Consider the following 19,066-nt stretch of genomic DNA (forward strand, 5'->3'; position numbering starts at 1 on the left):
TTCAGGGAATCTCTAAGGAAGAGTGGCTCACTGAGCAAGAGAAGGACAAGGACATCTGCCAAGTGATCAGAATGTTAGAAGGAGAATGGACACACAAAAATAAACTCACTGAAGCTATGAGACATTTCTATGAAGTGAAGCAGGAACTGTCACACGAGAATGACTTACTGTTGAGAGGTTGTAGGGTGATACCCCCAGTCACGTTAAGAAAAAGAATCCTTGATATTTGTCACGAGGGACATTTAGGCATAGTTAAATGTAAAAGGAGAGTCAAGGAAAGCTACTGGTGGCCCGGGGTAAGCAAGGACATGGAAAGAGTAGTCAGAAACTGCAACATGTGTCAGCAATCTGACAAGACCCAGGTAACTCTTAGACCACCATTACACCCCATTAGTTGTCCGACTATGCCATGGGAAAGAGTGGGGATTGATATCATGGGCCCCATAGAGGGAAAAGAGGAGCAATGGTATATAATAGTACTCATTGACCATTTTACCAAGTGGCCTGAACTTACGTTCACGGTTAAACCTGATTCCAGGGCGGTGGTAGAGTTTCTAGATTCTGTTTTTACGCGAGAAGGGCTCCCCAAACAAATAACCAGTGATAATGGCCCGCAGTTCCTCTCAGACCTGTTTAAGGCCTATACCTCTAGGAACCAAATTGCACACAAAACCACATCAGTGTACCACCCGGCCGGTAACGGAGCGGTGGAACGCTTCAATAGAGTACTCAAAGGCATTATCCAGTTGTCCAACGACAACAGACTGTGCTGGAAAAATGAGATCCTAAAAACTGTGTGGGCCTACAGGATCACACCGTGCGAATCAACTGGTCACAGCCCTTTCGTACTTATGCGGGGCAGAACGCCTCTCTCTAAGGATAATGTGGGTTGGGCATTAGCTTCAAAGAGTGTACACTGGTCCAGTGACCAAGTAAGAAGGAAGGTTGGGCAGAGTCAGAACAAAACAAAAAAAGATACGACCACAAACATGGTTGCAAGGATGTGCAACTCTCCTTAGGGGAAACCGTTAAGGTAAAGAAAAGTGGCCACATAGCGAAGGGCCAGAACAAATTCTCTCCACCCCTAACGGTTAAAGAGGTGTATTGCAACTCCGCCCTCTTGAGCGACGGTAAGGTGCATCACTTCTCAGCCTTAACCGTGTGCAAGCCTACCATGGGAGTCACCAACGGAGTGCACTGTAAGCCAAAGGATAACAAGCACCACATTTCCCTATCTGACTCATCCGACAGTGAAGCCACCCAGTACCCTCTCACTACACACGCTGAAGCTCCTAACCCCGAGACACGCACCCTTAGCACAGATCCTGGTAGAGTTGTCAGAGTTTTGCCACCCACTCCCAGATATGACGAGTCACTACCTTCTAGTACCAGCAGGTGTGGCAGAAGGATAATACCACCTGCGAAACTTAACGATTACATTTGTGACTAGGCTTTTCTGTTTAGCTTTGTTAGCCATTGTCTCTCTGTTCATAAGGGGGAAGATGTGTTGTGTACCTGTATTGACTGCCTGGGGACACCGTTGTGTCACTTGCTTTTGCGTGTCCCTACGAGGACACCGTATCGTTGTTGTAGACAGCTGTGACATCACCAGCTGGCAGTTGATGACAGTTGACAGCTGGTGATCCTCAGCAGCGGCTGCATTCTTGCGCTCCACGTTTGGAGCTGTGTTGGCGAATAAAGAACTTCTACATACTGTACGGATCCGCTTTGTTCTTTACACCAATGCTTATAAAACTGGTTTTAATTTGGAAAGCTAGTGTTCACGGGGTCACGCAGGGAGCGTGCAAATGCTAGACATTCAATTCAGTTGAATGGACTACTTACAGGATTTTGCAATATTAGTCACGGTTCGTTTTCAGGTTTATTTTGCATCAATAAATTACGTACTGACTGAAGTGCAAACTACAGTCATTTTGAATGAATGGATGGAGGCTATTCGTTCCTGGGGGAAACCCAAAGCGGTTGGTTACCAGAAAGGGTATGCTTGCCAACCAACACTATCTACAGTTCATTCACCACTTCACACACAAACGACCTATCCCTCTCAATCTTACTTTCTATCTATTTTATACAGCTCTCACCCCTATCAGTTCAACATTACCACATATTACCACTACTCAAATACACTACACACCACACAATTCCACAACTAACAATTCCAATTCAAATCACATAATTCCTACAAACATCATACATCCACTACACTGCAAACAAAAAACATTAAAAAAAACATTATAATTTACAACGCCAATAAGTCCAATTTTCACCATTGCGATACCGATTGCATTGCATATGCTTGTTTAATACAACGTAATTAAATTTGCTGATGCCTCATCAGAAGAATTAGTGTAACTCTTTGCAATGTTAAAGTTAATTTAAAATTGAATGAAAAGATGAGCTGATTTCACGGTTTATTTTTCACTTGAATAAACATTATTTAAACGTGCAAATATTTTGTTAGAAACGTAGCCTCCTCCAGTAAAGGAAAACCAAGGAGTTGGAATTTTACGCTCCATTATTGCAGCCTGTACTAGCACATTTTCTGTTACACTTCTCGCTCTAGTTAATAAGACTTCTGTGGAACTTCCGGGTGACGGGTCGCGCGAAAACTGTCAGACGTGGTTTATCCGGTTATGCACTTCCGGTTTAATTCAGAATTGCTCGGAGCTGAAGCGCGGGAAACTGACCATGAGCGGAGAAAGGTAGGATGTGCATAGAGAAATGGGAGATGGGGGTTCGCATACATGCCAACATTTCAGAAGAGCAAAGTGGGAGATTTAAAAAAAAAAAAAAAAAATCGGGAGAATGGGGCCTTCAATCGGGTTTCTGTCATGTATGGACTTTGGAAGTGTGCTGCTGCAGGATCGGATATTTGAAAGCAAATTCACGTGTGTTTTTTTTTTATCACCTTTCAGAAGCATGGAGCGCAATGGCAGGCAGAGAAAGAGGGGGATGCAAGAGTTGTGCACTGGCCTGGCAGGTTGCGGTCAGTGCATACACCCCCCCTCCCTCCCCGTCAGCCCGGGCTCTAATAGCTTCCGGGTACACACACAGCCGCCCCCCCCCCTCCCCCGTACTTCACAGGTGTTTAAAAGACCATTCTGTTGTCAATGGGGCTTTGTTGGTTTTTCACCCCTTCTAGAGCCCCTGCATCGCCATTCTGACTATTGCTGGAAGAATTAGCACGTTACACATTACCAAGCCCTGTCAGCTGAAAGCCCGAGGAATCGGGTTTTTGCTTGCAGGAATCGGGAGGCGGGAGACTAGCCTTCAAATCGGTAGTCTCACGCCTGAATCGGGAGTGTTGGCATGTATGGGTTCGGTGTCCTAATGAGAAGCTTTCAGCAAAGGAAAATAAGAGAAGGTGGTGGCGACGGGTGAAAGTGTAAAAAATAGACAAGCTGAAACTGACCCATTTGTGGTTTTGAAATATCATACAGTAAGTCTCATCTTAAATTCACATTATGACCAGAGTACCCCCCTCCACCGAAAAGGACCCGTTAGCTGTTTCCTCAGGACAGAAACTAGGCTCCAGTACTACTTTTTATTTAGGTGCCAGGGCCCGTGTAAGAGGTACTACTTTTTATTTAGGTGCCAGGGCCCGTGTAAGAGCCCACTGCACCTTACAACACCCATTACCCCTGCCATCTCTGGTAGTGACAGTACAGACACAACTACAAACCGTCACACACATACAAGTGAGACAAATCAGATCATTCCAAGTCCCGAAAGCTATAAGAATGGCTTGGGGGCAAGTAGTGGTTATTTTGAATATATATGGAATTAATAAACAACTGCTGGTAATTAGACCAGCATCGCCACCATGTGGCAGACTGTCATAACTGCCGGTGCTAAGCACCAGAAACCACAGGATCCCTGGAAACAATTTCATAAACACTCCATTCTAAATTAACACAATTGCACTAAGGGTTTGCGATTAGACTTACTGAGTCCCCAAAGTGGGCTCAGTGAGTCATCCTTCTCCTGAAAAAGGGTTCAGCCCTTGATTCACACCACACTCACATTCGTGGACCGTGACATTGGGATAATTACCTCTGTCATAGAGATTTCTAAGTACCTCTTTCATCAGTCGGATTTTTGTTTCATTTGTCTGTCACTGTTTTCCGTCCTGTGCCAATGCCCTGGGTTGTGTTGTCTTCCTCTTCCTTACACGATTGTGACAATAGTGGCCAATTTAATAAGGAAACTTGACAGTCTTCTTTGTGTGGGATGGTACTGTGTACAGGGCTGTCCGTTTATTATCCTGCTGCTAATGTTGTGGTTGAGTGCTTAAGCATGTTACTCATGGGCGTAGTTCGGTTGGCTGTTAAACAGAAATAGGAAAGGGATTTGGTCGTTGTAGGAGAGTAGGATCTACACTTATGTTGCCCCCCACTTTTTTTTTCTGATAACACTGGTTTCTGGGTATAGTCTGGCTGGGTCCCTGCTAATCAGGGCCCCAGCCTCTCTGTTCTCTCTCAACAACTTGGAGTGCATATTAGATGCACTAGTGATTGGATACTGTGGTACCTTATGAGCCCCTAGTATGTGGTACCTTATGAGCCCATAGTATATGGTACCTTGGGTACAAGGGCATAGGTACTTCACATGCCTACCAGGGGCTGAAGCATGTATTATGCCACCCCTGGGAAGCAGACTAAATCTGACACCACAGGCCTGCTACTGCAGCCTGGGTGAGGTAGTGTTAGCACTCCTCACTGAGGTATATGTTCCCTGTATCTCACCTTACACACACATATAAACCTATGTTGATTTGTGCATATGTCCTTGAATTCTAATCTCATAAAGAGATTAGAAGAGTGTGTTAGAAATAAATACATATATATATTTTATATATATACCTGTGTGGTGTCCTTTCATTTAGTGATTCAAGAGATAAGGTAAAACAAGCTGCTTTACATTCCTCTGAGATTTAGTCTGAAGGCTGCTCTCCACAGCTACCACTAGGATAGCTTTCTTTAAAAGGTTGTCTTAAACCTATCTACCATAAGAGTCTAATTGTACTGGTACAAGTTGCCCACTTTAACTAGTGACTAGCATATACCAGGCCAACTTCTCACAATCGTCATATCTAGTGACCCAGGCTGTAACTGGTTTCTGTCATTGACATTTTTTTAGGGGAAGGGAACAATTCACAAAAGAGAACCTGGCTTGGGTGTCTGCTGAAAGGCAAAAGTAAAGGTCTCCAGAAGTGGTATGGTCGAATATGTAAAGGGCTCAATGAGTATTATAACTATAAGATTTGAACCACTAGGCCAATCCTTGAGGTGCTGCAACCCTAACAATGAGAATACTCACAAAAGTTAACCTGAGATGTTTTTTTCTATCCTCCCGAGAGAAGGGGGAGATCTCCTTCTCTTGTTGAGATTTAAGTGCTTAACAACTATAGAACACGTTTGCCATGCGCTTACTGCCTATACAGCTATGATGAGAGTCCCATTAACAAGGGGCAAAGTTGCACTTGACTGAACAGACCCAGTGTATGCGATTCTATGATCGAAACAGGCGCACATGCAGCAGAATTGTATTTGAAGATTGATCCTCAAATCGGATATGATTGTTCTGTTTATATTGTAGTGCATCGATTTATATTGAGCACCTACATTTGGTTCAGGGGAAACTCCTACACTTACTGTAGAATATGCGCTTAGTTCTACTCTCCCTCCAGTGACAAATATGAAGAGCGTTGTCTTATTGCACCACGAGCTGCCCATACCAGAGACAAGGGAGGTGATAGCATCCCCTGTAAACATATACAGACTATTGACAGTGTATACTGCAACACTGAGGCATTTTACATTTCGATATAGCACTGTTTTACTATTGTGTTCTTTTCTTTTGTCAATCTGCCACACAGAGCAGCTACTTACCTGCATTCTTTCTACACATTAGTTGAATCCCTAAGCCTCGCCATTGCTTTTGTATTTTTTTTTGGCCACTTGCACTCGGAGCTGTGGCACAAATCCATTACGTGGGGCACTCAGGTTAGCGACACACCGAATTTCCCTTTGCCCTGTGTGACGTACTCAGTGCAGCAATCCGCACATATTCCAACCTAATTGTGTTAGTTACTTTATTTGCAGTATGGATCATTTGCAGTGTCAAATATGCTCTTAGATCAGCAACTTTTTCATGGTGCACCTTTTCGTTAGGCGCAGTGTGATAATTTTGTATTCTCATTTTGTCATTTCTCTCAGGATCGCCTATGAATTGCTCTGTTTTGAAATGACACTCCCTCTTGAAGTGTTGCCCATACAATGCAAAGCATACTGGTTGCACCCTGTTCCTTCAACAGCTGAGTTCTCTCGTGTGTTCTTTTGCAGGTTGATGGAGACTCAAGAGATCTTATTGGGGCAAGTGTCTCCACAGCAGTTGGCGGCGGTAGCTTCCTGGCATGTTGTACGGTGTCGGCGGTTTGCACATTTCCCCCATGTCCTGGAGTTTTTGGAGATGATGAATACGCTGGCCCCGGATTTGGTGGCGTATCGTCACTATGCCAAACTAACGCTAGGACTTAAGGCCTCGGTGAGGAAATACTGAGGGTGCACAGAACTGCCCCGGAAATGTAAATTATTTATATCACAGACAGTCATTGTAGGAAACTGTCTCTATATACTATATTAAAAAGAGGTAAAGTGGGCAGAGTGGATCCCCAGAGACTTAACAGAGGCTAAAGTAGATAATCTTAATGCTCTCTCTTGTGGTAGTGTGGGAGAGCAGTTAGGCTTAGAGGGCGGGTATACGCAGTGGCAATAAATGTCACACACACACACAATGAATAAATCTGAGACAAATTTATAAAAATATTACTTGGGCTGTATTTATTTTGTAGACCACAGAACTTCATCTTAGGTAAATATGTTTTGCAACAGGGATACCTTTCAATATTAAAAGTGGACACTTAGTTCAATTTTCAGACTTTGCAGTTGTAACCTATTGGAGGAAGAAAACATTCAGCATACATATAGGTAACATCGACTAAGGGTTGGTAGATTTCAGGGGACCCCTCTAAGGGGACCTTTGTGTGCAGTTTAAAAAAAATATGGCACTGGAGTTATTGCAGGTTTATTAAGGTGAGATGTTTGGTACCCAACATCCCATATATCGTAATGACGAGTGTCCAGCCAAGGTACTTACTGTGGCTTTCCTAATGACTTACAATATCCAGGAATCAAGAAGGATATTGCAGGGGAATATCTGCACATGCAGAAATGCCCTCACATGAGATATAGTGCACCCTGCCTTAGGGTTAAGGCCTGCTAGAGGGAAGTCTTACCTATTTCTCATGCTGTGTCTGTGGGCATGGCACACCGTTTAAGATCTACTGTTGGGTGAGTGTTTGCACCTTTAAGCAATGTTTATTGCATTATCTATGAAACCAAGAAAACAAAATAACGATGTTTTTAAAATTATCAACGCCTCTTTCTAGGAATAAGTTATATCAAAGTTCAACTCCCATCTGTGATAGAGCCTACATTTTTTATCAAGAACATTTATGCTACTATGAACTTGGGCTAATTGACAAAGGTGCCTTAACCTTGCAGGTCCTGGATGATACATTTATGGTGACTTGCTCTAATCCGTTCCAAACTTGCAAGAGTCCAATTTTCTCTAAGGCAATCTCCAAAGGTAAGGCAGTGTTGTGCAGTAACTCGTGGGTTGATGCAACTGAAGAGAAATTTGAATCTGCATGTGGAACAGATGGCATCACCCATGTCACAAGACTGCAGAGCGACCAGCCCCCAACATAAATATGCCACAGTTTATGCTGTCTTTCCTATACAACATCAGTCTTTTTCTCTTATAAATTGGAAAGTATCAGAGTACAATGACAAAACACATAGAAAAAGCTTAAAAAATCTGAATTCATGAATACATTATTTATATAACGGTATAATGTATAAATACCAACAAAAAAAGAATCTACAGAGTAAGCATTGCTTTTGTCATCAGTTACATTGAAATACAGGACTGTCCTCTAAAAGAATAAACACGCCGCAGAGATTTAGAAAATCTTATAAAATCTCATGAACGTAGCCGGGCAGAAGGGAAGTCAGCTTTGTCTTGACCAGAAGCCATATATCACGCTGTTTGCACCTTTGAGAAAGGGTCTTTATAATGGTGAGTTCCACACCATAAATAAATATAAACTCCTGCCACCAAGCCTTAGGATTGGCCAAGTGTAAACTAATGCTTTGTGGTTTCATGCTTATAGTCCTAATAATCCTTACATACTGTAAGAAAGTGGCTCTGTATATACTGTTCCCAAATAGGTACAGTGTGCACAGAGTCCACAGTCCCCAGAGGTTTGGCAGAGGCTAAAGTTAGATATAACCTTACCCTAAAGTGGTAGCTTGGTCGAGCAGTAAGGCAGTATCAGAGGACAGTGTAAAGCATTTGTTGTACACACTGTCCGCAAATGGTCTCACACACTCAAGAACTGAACTCTAGGCCAATGGTTTTTGTATAAAAATATGTAGTTTTATTTTAGAACCAACAATAGGTATCAAAATATATTTTCTCAGATTGAGAGGCTTTAGATAAATACTTTTCAATAGACTTTGGAATATAATGGTTACAGTGGTTGCAATTGGCAACACAATTTCAAACACAATAATACATTGAGCTCAATGGGAATTTCTAGATAAATGCAATTAGTTACTTCAAGGATTATTTTTCTAACCACAGGACTGGATCCTGGATTCAGTCCTGCGACATTTCCTGTAAACAGTTGAGTAAAAGCGTTTTGGTTACAGTAGAGTATTTTAAAAGTTGACAAACTTTTTCTCATAGAATCACCAATGTTATCCTATGGGAGGAATTTCACTTAGCAGGTAAGTGGGATTATGGTTGCTTTTTCTAACTCAGTGTTGGATCCTGGATCCAGCACTGGGGCACCACCTGTAAACAGTTGGAAGAATGTGTTTTGGTTATACAGACGAATTTTAATGAATATTTGTAAGTTTGCAAAATTGACACTTCTAAACTTTTTCAGCAAAAACCAGGCAATGGTTTCCTATGGAAGAAAATTGAGTTCGCGGTAAGTATGGTTGTAATTACTTTTCAGGGTCAGTGCTAGGCACCAAGATCCAGCACTGGGATCTCTCCTGATAGCAAGTGAGTATTTTCGTTTTCGTTACTCGGTTGATTTTAAGTGAATATTTTAAAGTTTAGAAACTCCACACTTAGAAGAATTTCCAAGTGAAACCAGTCAATGTTGGAAGAAAAGAGTTATCGGCTTTTGGGTAAGTACTCGACTGGCAGAGTGAAGGTTCTGGGCATAGACTCAGGGGTCTCCCAGGGTCAGATCAGTACAGTTGTTACACCCTCAGCGGGACAGGGGCAGCCGGGAGCAGAGTGAGTTAGGCCCAATGTTATCCTATGGGAGGCAGGGGGTCCTTGGTTGGTGGCTGCTGGCTGGCAGGCCACGCGGCTGTGGGAGCTAGGCTCCTGGTCACTTGCTCAGGGCAAATGGGGAAGGGGAGTAGAGTAGAGATTGCACTGCCAGGGGCACTCGGGTGGCTGGGTGCAGGGTGCTTTTGAGCCTTCGGGCGCTCAATGGATTGCAATGGAGATGCTCAAAAACGAACCAGGGCTGCAAGCTCGGGGACGAAGACTCTTCAGGTGTGACCACCACTTCGAGAGGTAAGTTGGGTAGTTGGAGGATAGGTAGGCACCCAGGAGTTGGGCACAGGGGGCCGCAAGGCGCAAATCTTACCCTCGGCTGGTCGCGGTTGGAGGGGTCCCTAGTTCTGAGGCTGCAGGCATCGTCAGGAGTGTCGAGGTGGGTCCTTGGGTGCTGGATTCGGGGTCACAGTCGCCGGGGGGACGTCCTCGGGGTCTTTGTCCACTCCAGCACAGGCCAGGCTTGGCGGGTGCTGACTGTTCAGTGTTCGCGGTTCCTGGCTGATGCCAGGGGTCAGGTACTTGCTTCTTGAGCAGTACCACTGCTCGTGGGAGTCACAAGGTAGTCAGGTCCTCCGGGGTTTTTGAGGTTGCTGACCACTGGAGATGCTGGGGTTTAGCAGGAGCAGGTTCGAGGGTCGACAGGCCGGTAGGGCTGGGGTCAAATCAGTTGGTTTCTTCCTCTTGTGAACAGCTGCACGGCAGGTCTTCTTGTCTCTTGATATTCTTTGCTGTTTCGGAATCTGGATCTTTGTAAGGAAGGTTCAGGGTGCCCCTAAATACTTAATTTAGGGGCGTTACAGGTAGGTAAAGGGCAGGGACCAATGGATCCCTTTCCTGGGGTGGATACTCCCCCTATCCTGCCACTCTCCTGTGGGAGGGGGGGCAGTAGCCTAGTCCTGATTGGGCAGGGCTCCCCATCTTCCAAGATGGCGAGAGCCTGGAGATGTGCTTCACCTCGCCTCCCCCACCTGAGGGATGGGGTTGGCAGAGGCTGGCACACCCCCTTTCCTTCCTTGGGGTTTCCGGTCAGTCTTCCCGCCAGAGTGGGGGTCAGAACCAGTAGGGGCCAGTTGCTGAGTATAGCAAGTGGCCTGGAGAAGCTCACAGACGCGGCATGCCTTTGAAGCTTCCCATGCCTATCCTGGGGGAGGAGACCTAGCACCTCGCCCAGGATGTGCATTGTTGCAGGCCCAGGAGAGCGGATGGCTCTCTACCCAGGGGTCCAGCAACATGTCTGCTGTGTGGCAGCCCCTCAGACAAGACGTGGATTGTAGGTTAGGTTCAGGGGGCATCTCGAAGATGCCCTCTGTCGTGCAACTTACAGTAAATCCCACACTTGCATCAGTGTGGGTTTACTGTGCTGAGAAGTTTGATACCAAACTTCTCAGTCTTCAGTGTAGCCATCATGGTGCTGTGGAGTTCGTGTTGACGACCTCCCAGCATCATATACTCTTATTGGCAGCACTGTACTTACAGTGCCCAGGAATGGACCTGGGTACTGTAGGGGCACAGGGCTCATGCACCTGTGCCCACACCACTGGCATAGGGCACCCAGCTAGAGGAGTGACTGAGGTATGCCAGGGCAGTGTGTGTTGTGGGCATGGCACACAGGGATGTGTGCCATGTTGACTTTGTTTTGTTCTGCACCAAGACACTCAGCCTGCAAAGGCAGTGTGTGTGTGTCAGGGTACAGGGCCTCTAAAGGTGGCACAATAAGTGCTGCTGCCCTTAGGGGCATTCTCTAGTCACAAGGCCCTGGGTACCATTTACCAGGGGCTGATATGTGACCAGAGATGCAAATTGGGTTTTGGCTGTTAGGCAGTTTTTAGGGAAGGAACACAGGCCCTGGGCACCTGATTGGCAGGAGCCCAGGGCACAACAAGGAAAAGTGCATCAGTTATCAGGCAAAAAGTGGGGGTTACTGCAACAGAAACCCACTTCCTTACACATACTGCTTGAGCCTTTTTGATATTCAAACTTACCACCTCTGAGGACTTAAAGGACCAAAGTCAAAAGGAAAAATCTTTGACCAGGTTGAACCTGGTTGCTGTATTTGACTTGTGCTCCATTGCAGTCAGTGTCAAATTCTGCCTAGGTCCACCCTTACTGTGACTATTGACTGTAATTGGAATTATGCTTCTTGGTGCCATTCCTACTTAAAACATTCTATTCTCCAGTTCTTCTTATTGGAGAATTGTCCTTTTGGTGTCATTTTGTTTACAAAATTTTACTCCATTTTTAGGTCTTGCCTGACCCAGCGCATGCACTGGTCTGGCGAGACTTATTGAGAGGGCTCCAAAAAGTGCTACCAGGCCAGCCTAGAGCCACAGTGCATGTGCGCCGCTTTTACCGCGATTACTTTCACTTTCGCGGCCGCTTTGATGTTTGATCGCGATCACTTTCGCGGCCGCTTGGCATAGCCAATAGGTCTCGCTTTTGGGACCTTAGAAGTGTTTAGTTATGCAACTGTTGCATGGCTAAACACTTATAAGGTCCCAAAGGCGAGACCTATTGGCTATGCCAATGCTTGTTCTAATTCAGTTTGGAATGCTTGTTTTGCATTTCGACTTTATGAATGTTTTATTACTTTACACATTGTCCTACATTGAGCCTGTCAGCTCTGTGCCATAGCTACAGGAGATTAAGCATAGGTTAATTTAGCGACTTTTGAGGTTTCACCCTGATAAGGGTTTTGATTATTCCTTGCGGTTGGTAGTCACCCACCACAAATTATCCTTTTCTTAAAGAAGTCTATTTTCAGTTTAACTTATGGGAGAGGTGCTCCTTAGGAGAGAATACAATTTATGCCAAATTTACTGTATGTAAGGCCTGAACTAGGCACAAAAATACCAAGGGGTATAGCCCGAGTTAGTGATGATTTCTACTGTTCCTGTGGAAAGCTGTGCTGACATCCACGAAACAGCATAGTCTCCGATGGATTTAAATAGATTCACAAATTATAGACCACAGTGCGGATCAGTGATCTTTTATTGAGTGCTCCTCATGGAATCTGCTTATTGTAATGTGCGAAAGTAAGATGTTTGAGACTGTCTTTATAGACCTATCAAGAAGGGCCTGTATAATTAGAAGGGAGAATACTGTTGCCCTTTTTGGGGTCTTTTGTGAGACAGCTCATGTGCTGTCCTTGCGACAATCTTTTGTTCTGGAAAAATAAATGTAAAAAGGGCTGCGAGTCTGCCCACTACTTACCATTGGTTGGCTTCATTGTCGCTCTCATTTCTTATTGAACTCAACTGTAATACCAATAACGCATACTTGTACCCATTCAGTTTCTACACCAGTTATAGTTACACTGTTTTTACGCTTCTGAAATCAATGTTAGTAGTCCCTCCTGAAGTATGCCCCCACTGCTGGGACATTGCTTGTTGACTGAGACAAAGGCCCGAGCATTGATTTTCTCCTGCAACCATGTTTCTTGAAAGAGGAGGATGTGAAATTTATCTAACAATGGGTCTAAACATCATTCTCACTTAAAACGTTGGAAGCCATGTAGATCCAAGCGGAATACTTTTATGTTGCAGGCGAGCCCTTTACTCTGAGAACCAACAGGATAGAGACATCCCCCGCTTCCTCAGTACATGAGGATATTGGATCAAAGCGGTTACCTACATTAAAACCGCCCCTGGAGCCAACATCCTTTTGGAAGTTGTCATATCAAATGACGATCTTTAAAGACCTATTAGTGGCAAAAATATGTGGACGTTGATCACCTTGTGGTGAAATAATGTATCTGTCTGTTTGATGGATGTGGTTATAAATTACAAACTTGGGCTGGTGCCAAACCTGCAAGGTTGATGAGGCTATGATTGGAATTGGTAATGCAAAAATCGGACAGTGCTAATGAAGTAAATCTCATACGTTTAATTAGTTCCTTGGAGTTGTAAATACAATTCCTTCTAAAAAGGAAGGGCAGAGGAAAAAGTAACTTGATTTAAGTTCTTTACCTCCAACTTCTTTAATAAATCTCACTGTGTGGAGGTCAGCTGACGTTATTTCAGCAAGAGCAACATCTTTTTTTAAATAGGGAAAGCAATTTAGATCTTGTTCTATATCGAAATTATCTACTACATGTTCTGGATTTACATAATCCGAGCATTGGTTGACTCCACATGCTGATGGCAAGGAACATCCTCCTTAATCATAATTGCTGGTAGTACTGGCTGAGAACTACTCCTGGTTCCTAGGTCTCCTGCTCATGCTTTCTAATGCCAGTGCCACCTCTTGCTCTCTGTTTACACACCTGTGACATTCTTTGACTTATGGCTTTCTTGTTCACATTTCTTTTGCCTTTCTTGCTTACACTTCTTTTGTCTTTTCCCACACTTTGACATTTTTGTGGCCTTTTGCTCTTATCCCAAACTTTCTCAACCTTCTGCTGTCTGCATTTTTGTTCACTCACCTCTTTTTCACCCTTCTGTTGCTGTTTTCTCGCTGTTTCTTTTCTTGCACTTTCTCACCTTTTTTGTGCCATTTTCACTCTTTGTGCCATTTTTCTCTTTTTCAGCCTCCTGTTTGCCTTTTTCTACCTCCCCTGTGCTCAGTTTTCCAAGCTCCCACCTCCCATGCACCCGCCTTCCACCCTTTCCCATGCCAGTTTCTCCCACACCGCCGCTCCTTCCTGTGCTTCATTCTAGCTACACCCACTGGCCCCTGACCATCTCCAGCCTCCCAGGGCCTTCTTAATGGGAGCCGCAGAGGATTCACCCAGCGGACGTGCTGAAGGGCAAGCCTGTCTGCACCAATCCCAGCCCCACAAACCCTGGTCCTTCTGTCCCCACAGAACTGTAGAGAACCTCCAGTCTCTGAACCTGGGGCGCCTATCACCACGCTACTACTGCGCCAAACTGTGCCACACAGAAGGAGCATTAGCCTGCACCCACTGCCACTTCACCTGCAACATAACACCTGCCAAGCCTACACCACCCACTAACTGCGCACCACCAGCTCCCACCTACAGATACGCATCCCAAGCCAAACTTTCATGCATGCGCCTCAGCACCCGCTCACTCAGCAAGCACACCATGGAAATCTGGGACATCCCTCACAATAACGCTCCAGATCTCCTCTTCCTTAAAGGAAACATGAATGACCTTCGAGTCTGCACATGACCACACCATAGCGGTCACAGCGGGATACAGACTCACACATCAAGACTGCCAACACAGACCAGGAGGAGGAATCACAATCATATTCAAGGACTCATTCACCTGCACTACAACAGCAGAAGCCGCCACCCCCTACATGGAGCACCTGCACTTCAAGATTCAGACGTTAGCAACATACAGTCCAAGGTGAACCCTCTTATACTGACCTTCAGGACCTACATCCCGTTTCACCAACATCGCCGACTTCATCACCTCCTTCACCATAGACTCCAGCAACTACTTTCTACTAGGAGACTTCAACTTCCACCTTGAAGACCAGAGCAACTCCAACACTATCAGACTCCTAGAGAGCCTAGCAGAACCTGGGATCGTCACAACACATCTCCAGACCCTTACACTCTGCTGGACCCACACACTCTGCCGCACACATCCTAGACCTGATCTTCGCCATGTTTAAACAAACATTGAAACCACAGTAAACACTGCTCACCTGGACTGACCACATCATCATTCAATTCCTTATCAGCATCCCTTGCCTAACGAGATACACAACCACAAAAATGGCAAACAAAGCAGGAGCAGCATTCAGGACTCTAACTGGGTAGACAATCTGCGCCTGTATCAACCCACCTCTACCAAAGACCTAAACAGTGACATCAAAAACCTGAATGAATGGATCACAAAATGCATTGACATGTTGGCACCTCGTAAACACAATGCATAGAGAATATTAGAGATACAGGTCAGCTAGTACACTGAGGGGCTCCAGGCAACATTGCAAACAACTGGAAAGAGAATGGAGAACAAACCGCCTAGAATACAAAAAAAAAAAAACATGACAGCCCTGAGATGCTACCACCAACAAATCAAACCAACAAGATGGCCCTAGACAATAGCAGAAAAAACCGTCGCAATTATCAAAGAGTTTACTTCTCCAGTCGCCACCATCAAATGCTTCATTCCCTCGCAAGAATTGTGTGACAACTTCTCAGAAGTGTTCAGCGACAATATCAAAGCCATATACTATAACTGCAACCCTCAACTGAACTCTTGCACCCTCTTCCCCAGTCTACCCTGAAAAGGCCACAGAAAACCCCCTACCGGCCTGGGAGAAACACACTACAGAAGAAACAGCCAGAATTATGAGAATAGTTTACTCGGGGCCACCTACAGACTCCTGTCCCCACCACACCTACAACACGCGAGCTGTCCCTACCAGGAAAGTCCTCACCCATATCATGAACACCTCCATCACTTCTGAGATGTTCCTGGCTGCCTTGAAACTTGTGATGGCCAATGCACTGCTAAAGAAACCCTTGACAGACCCCATGCAACAAAAAACTCTCATAGTCTCAATGCACACCAACTCATAGACCTCTCACAATCAGGTTCCCGGCCAAATCACAGCACAGAGACTGCCCTCCTTACAGCAACCGAGGACCTAAGGATGATCCTAGATTGTGGAAAGACAGCATCCCTTATAGTACTTTACCTCTTCTCCGGCCTCAACATGGTCTCCCACTCCAGAAGACTACATGAGACAGGCATAGAATGACGTGCCCTCAACTGGATTTGTTCCTGTCTCACAGGAAGAACACAGTCAACCTGCCGTCCTACACATCGAAAGCCAAGAACTTTATATCTGGAGTACCTCAAGGATCATCCTTCAGCCCAACATCATTCAATATTTACATGACTCGGCTAGCAGACCTCATCAGATCGTACAACATCAACATACTCTCCTACGCAGACGATATCCAACTGATGCTCTCCCTGTCTGACCAGCCCCCTATTACAAGAAATAACTTTGCCACATGCAAGACTGCAGTAAGCTTATGGATGGCCTCAAATTAAACACCGACAAAACTGAAGTAGAATGCTACAAAAGTTCTTCAAATGGCCACCTGAGAATACCAGGAAAACTGTTAAGATTATTTCAACACATTTTACACAGGAATCACTGAGAAGTTCCTGAACTGGCCCAACACCACTCAAAACACAGCATCAAGACTCATACTCAACCTACCTCGTCGCACTCTCATCACCCAACACCTCAGAAAACTGCTCTGGCTCCTAATCTACAAACACATCCATTTCAGACTGCTCACACGCACTTACAAAGCACTACACAACACCGGCCCTAGATACCTTAACAGCCACATAAACTTCTACACACCTCCCAGCACCTTGGCTCAGCTGGACTCTGGCACACATACCCAGAATCCGCACAGCCGAGACTGCGCGTTCTCATATCTCTCCCCCAAAAGCCTCCCTCACTAGAATAGAATCTTCTCGTTGCTTCTCGAGTTCTGCAAGAAGCTTAAAACCTGGTTCTTAGAATAATTAACCTTACCAGGCGACAGCTGCCTGCAAACTTGCAAATCGCCTGGATACCCTCACAGGTGATTAGAGCGCCATACAAATACATATAACACGGTCTGAACAGTCCTAAACTCAAGCTATTGTAATAATATCACACTGTCTGAGAGGATCACATGCAAGTCAAACGATCTAGAAGCTACGAATTGTGTGACTAATGCATTTCTGTGTGGCGGTGTGAGGGGAAAAGCACTGAAATGCAGTAGTCTAACCTTTAATGCGGGGCCCTTGGCAGAGCTGCCTAATTATGTGGGACTGTAGGCTTTGGTTTGCTCCAGTGTGTACCAATGCATTGGTATCACCGGTGTACCCCTCATGTTGAAACTTAAACCTCTTGATTATTTCAGCAAGCAGTCTGAGATATGCTTTGAATAGTGGAGGTAACAGATGAGCCCTGAGGAACTCTACAGTGGACAGGTTGTGAGTGGAAAGGACACAGTTTTTTGCTGTGATCTTTTGGGGTGTAATGTTATCATCCATTCCAAAGCTGGTTTTGAGATCATAAAGTGGTCACTAAGGCTATTGAACAGAATGGTAAAATGTGGTGGTCCACTATAGCTGAGGTGTATTCTCTGATAAGTCCAATAGTTTCAGAAAAATTGCACTTGATCCAGGTCCTTGATGACAAGTTTGTGTATGTCCACCAGAGTAAATTTGGTGTAATGACCCAAACTATAGCTCTTCATCTTAGTTGATGTTTCTTCATCTTTTAACCTTGCAGCTCATTTTGTGCTTTCATAGTGAATATCTCAAGCTATTCTTTCAAATGAGTTTTAGTTTTCTGTTCGTATCCTGTTTTCTGGCCAGGCATATCTTTTAAAGTCTTTCTGTTTTACTTTGATGTCCCAACTAGTATTATTTGTGCTGCTGTTTCCTATCTATAGGACATCCTCAGAGCCGTGGCCTATTTTGTTCTGTCTTTTCATGTTTACATGGTGGACTCCCAGGCTTTATTTCCATCTCTTCACCCATTCAAACCTCTTCAGGATTGCTGTCTGACTACTACTTTTTTGTTCAATGATAAAAACTCTGCAGAACCACAACTGTAAATTTCATGTATTATACAAATTGTGAAGATCAATTTAACAAAATCAAAGCCTCTTTCTTCCTTCTTTTTCCAATAGTCTTCTCCTGCGGTATTCTACTACTCCTATTTCACACTCTTTTTAGCCACCCCAATTCAACTAGAAAGTCCATTGTAGAAGGCTGGCTTAGTATATGGTGCACACGTATTTAAGTGAAGTACCTTGCACTATTCGAGACAACCCTTATGGTGATTTATAGTGGTCTTAGACAACCATAGAAAGCCCTCTTAAGTGGTAGCTGTGGAGAGCAGCCATCAGGCTTATTCCAGAAGGTGTGTTAAGCAGCTTGTTTCACCAGACCCAATCGTATAGTGTAGGTTAAACGAAAAAGAACCACACACTGTAGTTATAAAAATAAGTATATTTATTATACACACTCACTAACACATTGGTATATCTCCTACCCGGAGATGTGAACACAATACTTCAAATTTAAACAGGTAAGTAAGTACAAATACACAGTGGTCTCCAGGGGAAGTGGAATGCGAACTGTGACCGAAGTTGGGACTTGGACCAGAAGACTCAGAAGAGCTGGTAACACAAGGAACCACCCAAGGTAAGTATCCCGCAACCCCACAGAGGCTTTGTGCAGAGTGGAAACGCAGCCTCGTTGAGTCAATAGGAACGTGGTTGCCGTTTTTAAGAAGGACCCTTTCTGGTGGACCCTGAACAAACCCCGTGGAAGACAGAAGGTTGGAGTGTCACCCCACCCGTAGATACCCCAGGATACCCACACCAGGGAAGTCGGTGCATCGGTGCGAAGTGACATCAGAAACCGCTGTAGACCACAGTGGAGGACTTCAGAAGGATACCGCAGGTGAAGAAGGTGAAAGAGGCCTGTGGAATCCAAGGATTGATTCTTTAAGACGAGAACATGCAAGCGGAGGGGACAAAGCCTATGCCACTCGGAAGTCCAATGAGCACCGATGACGGAAGATGCAGGAGTGATGACTGTGACCTTGACGACAGTTCATGAGCTGTCCCACGTCGTAAGTCAGAACCAGGGGGTCAGTGTCCGGGTGTAGC

General features: G+C 44.9%; 1 protein-coding gene across 6 annotated transcripts in view; it reads left to right on the forward strand.

Moving 5' to 3' along the window:
* Positions 1–2,617: 2,617 nt before the first annotated feature.
* LOC146870081 (TERF1-interacting nuclear factor 2-like) overlaps positions 2,618–19,066 on the forward strand; it is a 119,481-nt gene continuing 103,032 nt past the window's right edge. For 4 of the 6 annotated variants that reach the window (XM_085627769.1, XM_085627800.1, XM_085627755.1 and 1 more), the window contains exons 1-2: positions 2,695–2,723; positions 6,366–6,567. In XM_085627769.1, the coding sequence (XP_085483895.1) occupies positions 2,710–2,723; positions 6,366–6,567 (216 nt within the window). In that variant the 5' untranslated portion in view covers positions 2,695–2,709. Of the gene's footprint in view, positions 2,724–6,365; positions 6,568–19,066 lie in introns of all 6 variants that reach the window. The other 2 variants (XM_085627818.1, XM_085627835.1) reach the window with 2 other exon arrangements.

The sequence above is a fragment of the Triturus cristatus genome, chromosome 1_1 (assembly GCF_964204655.1).
Source record: "Triturus cristatus chromosome 1_1, aTriCri1.1, whole genome shotgun sequence".
Lineage (NCBI taxonomy): Eukaryota > Metazoa > Chordata > Amphibia > Caudata > Salamandridae > Triturus > Triturus cristatus.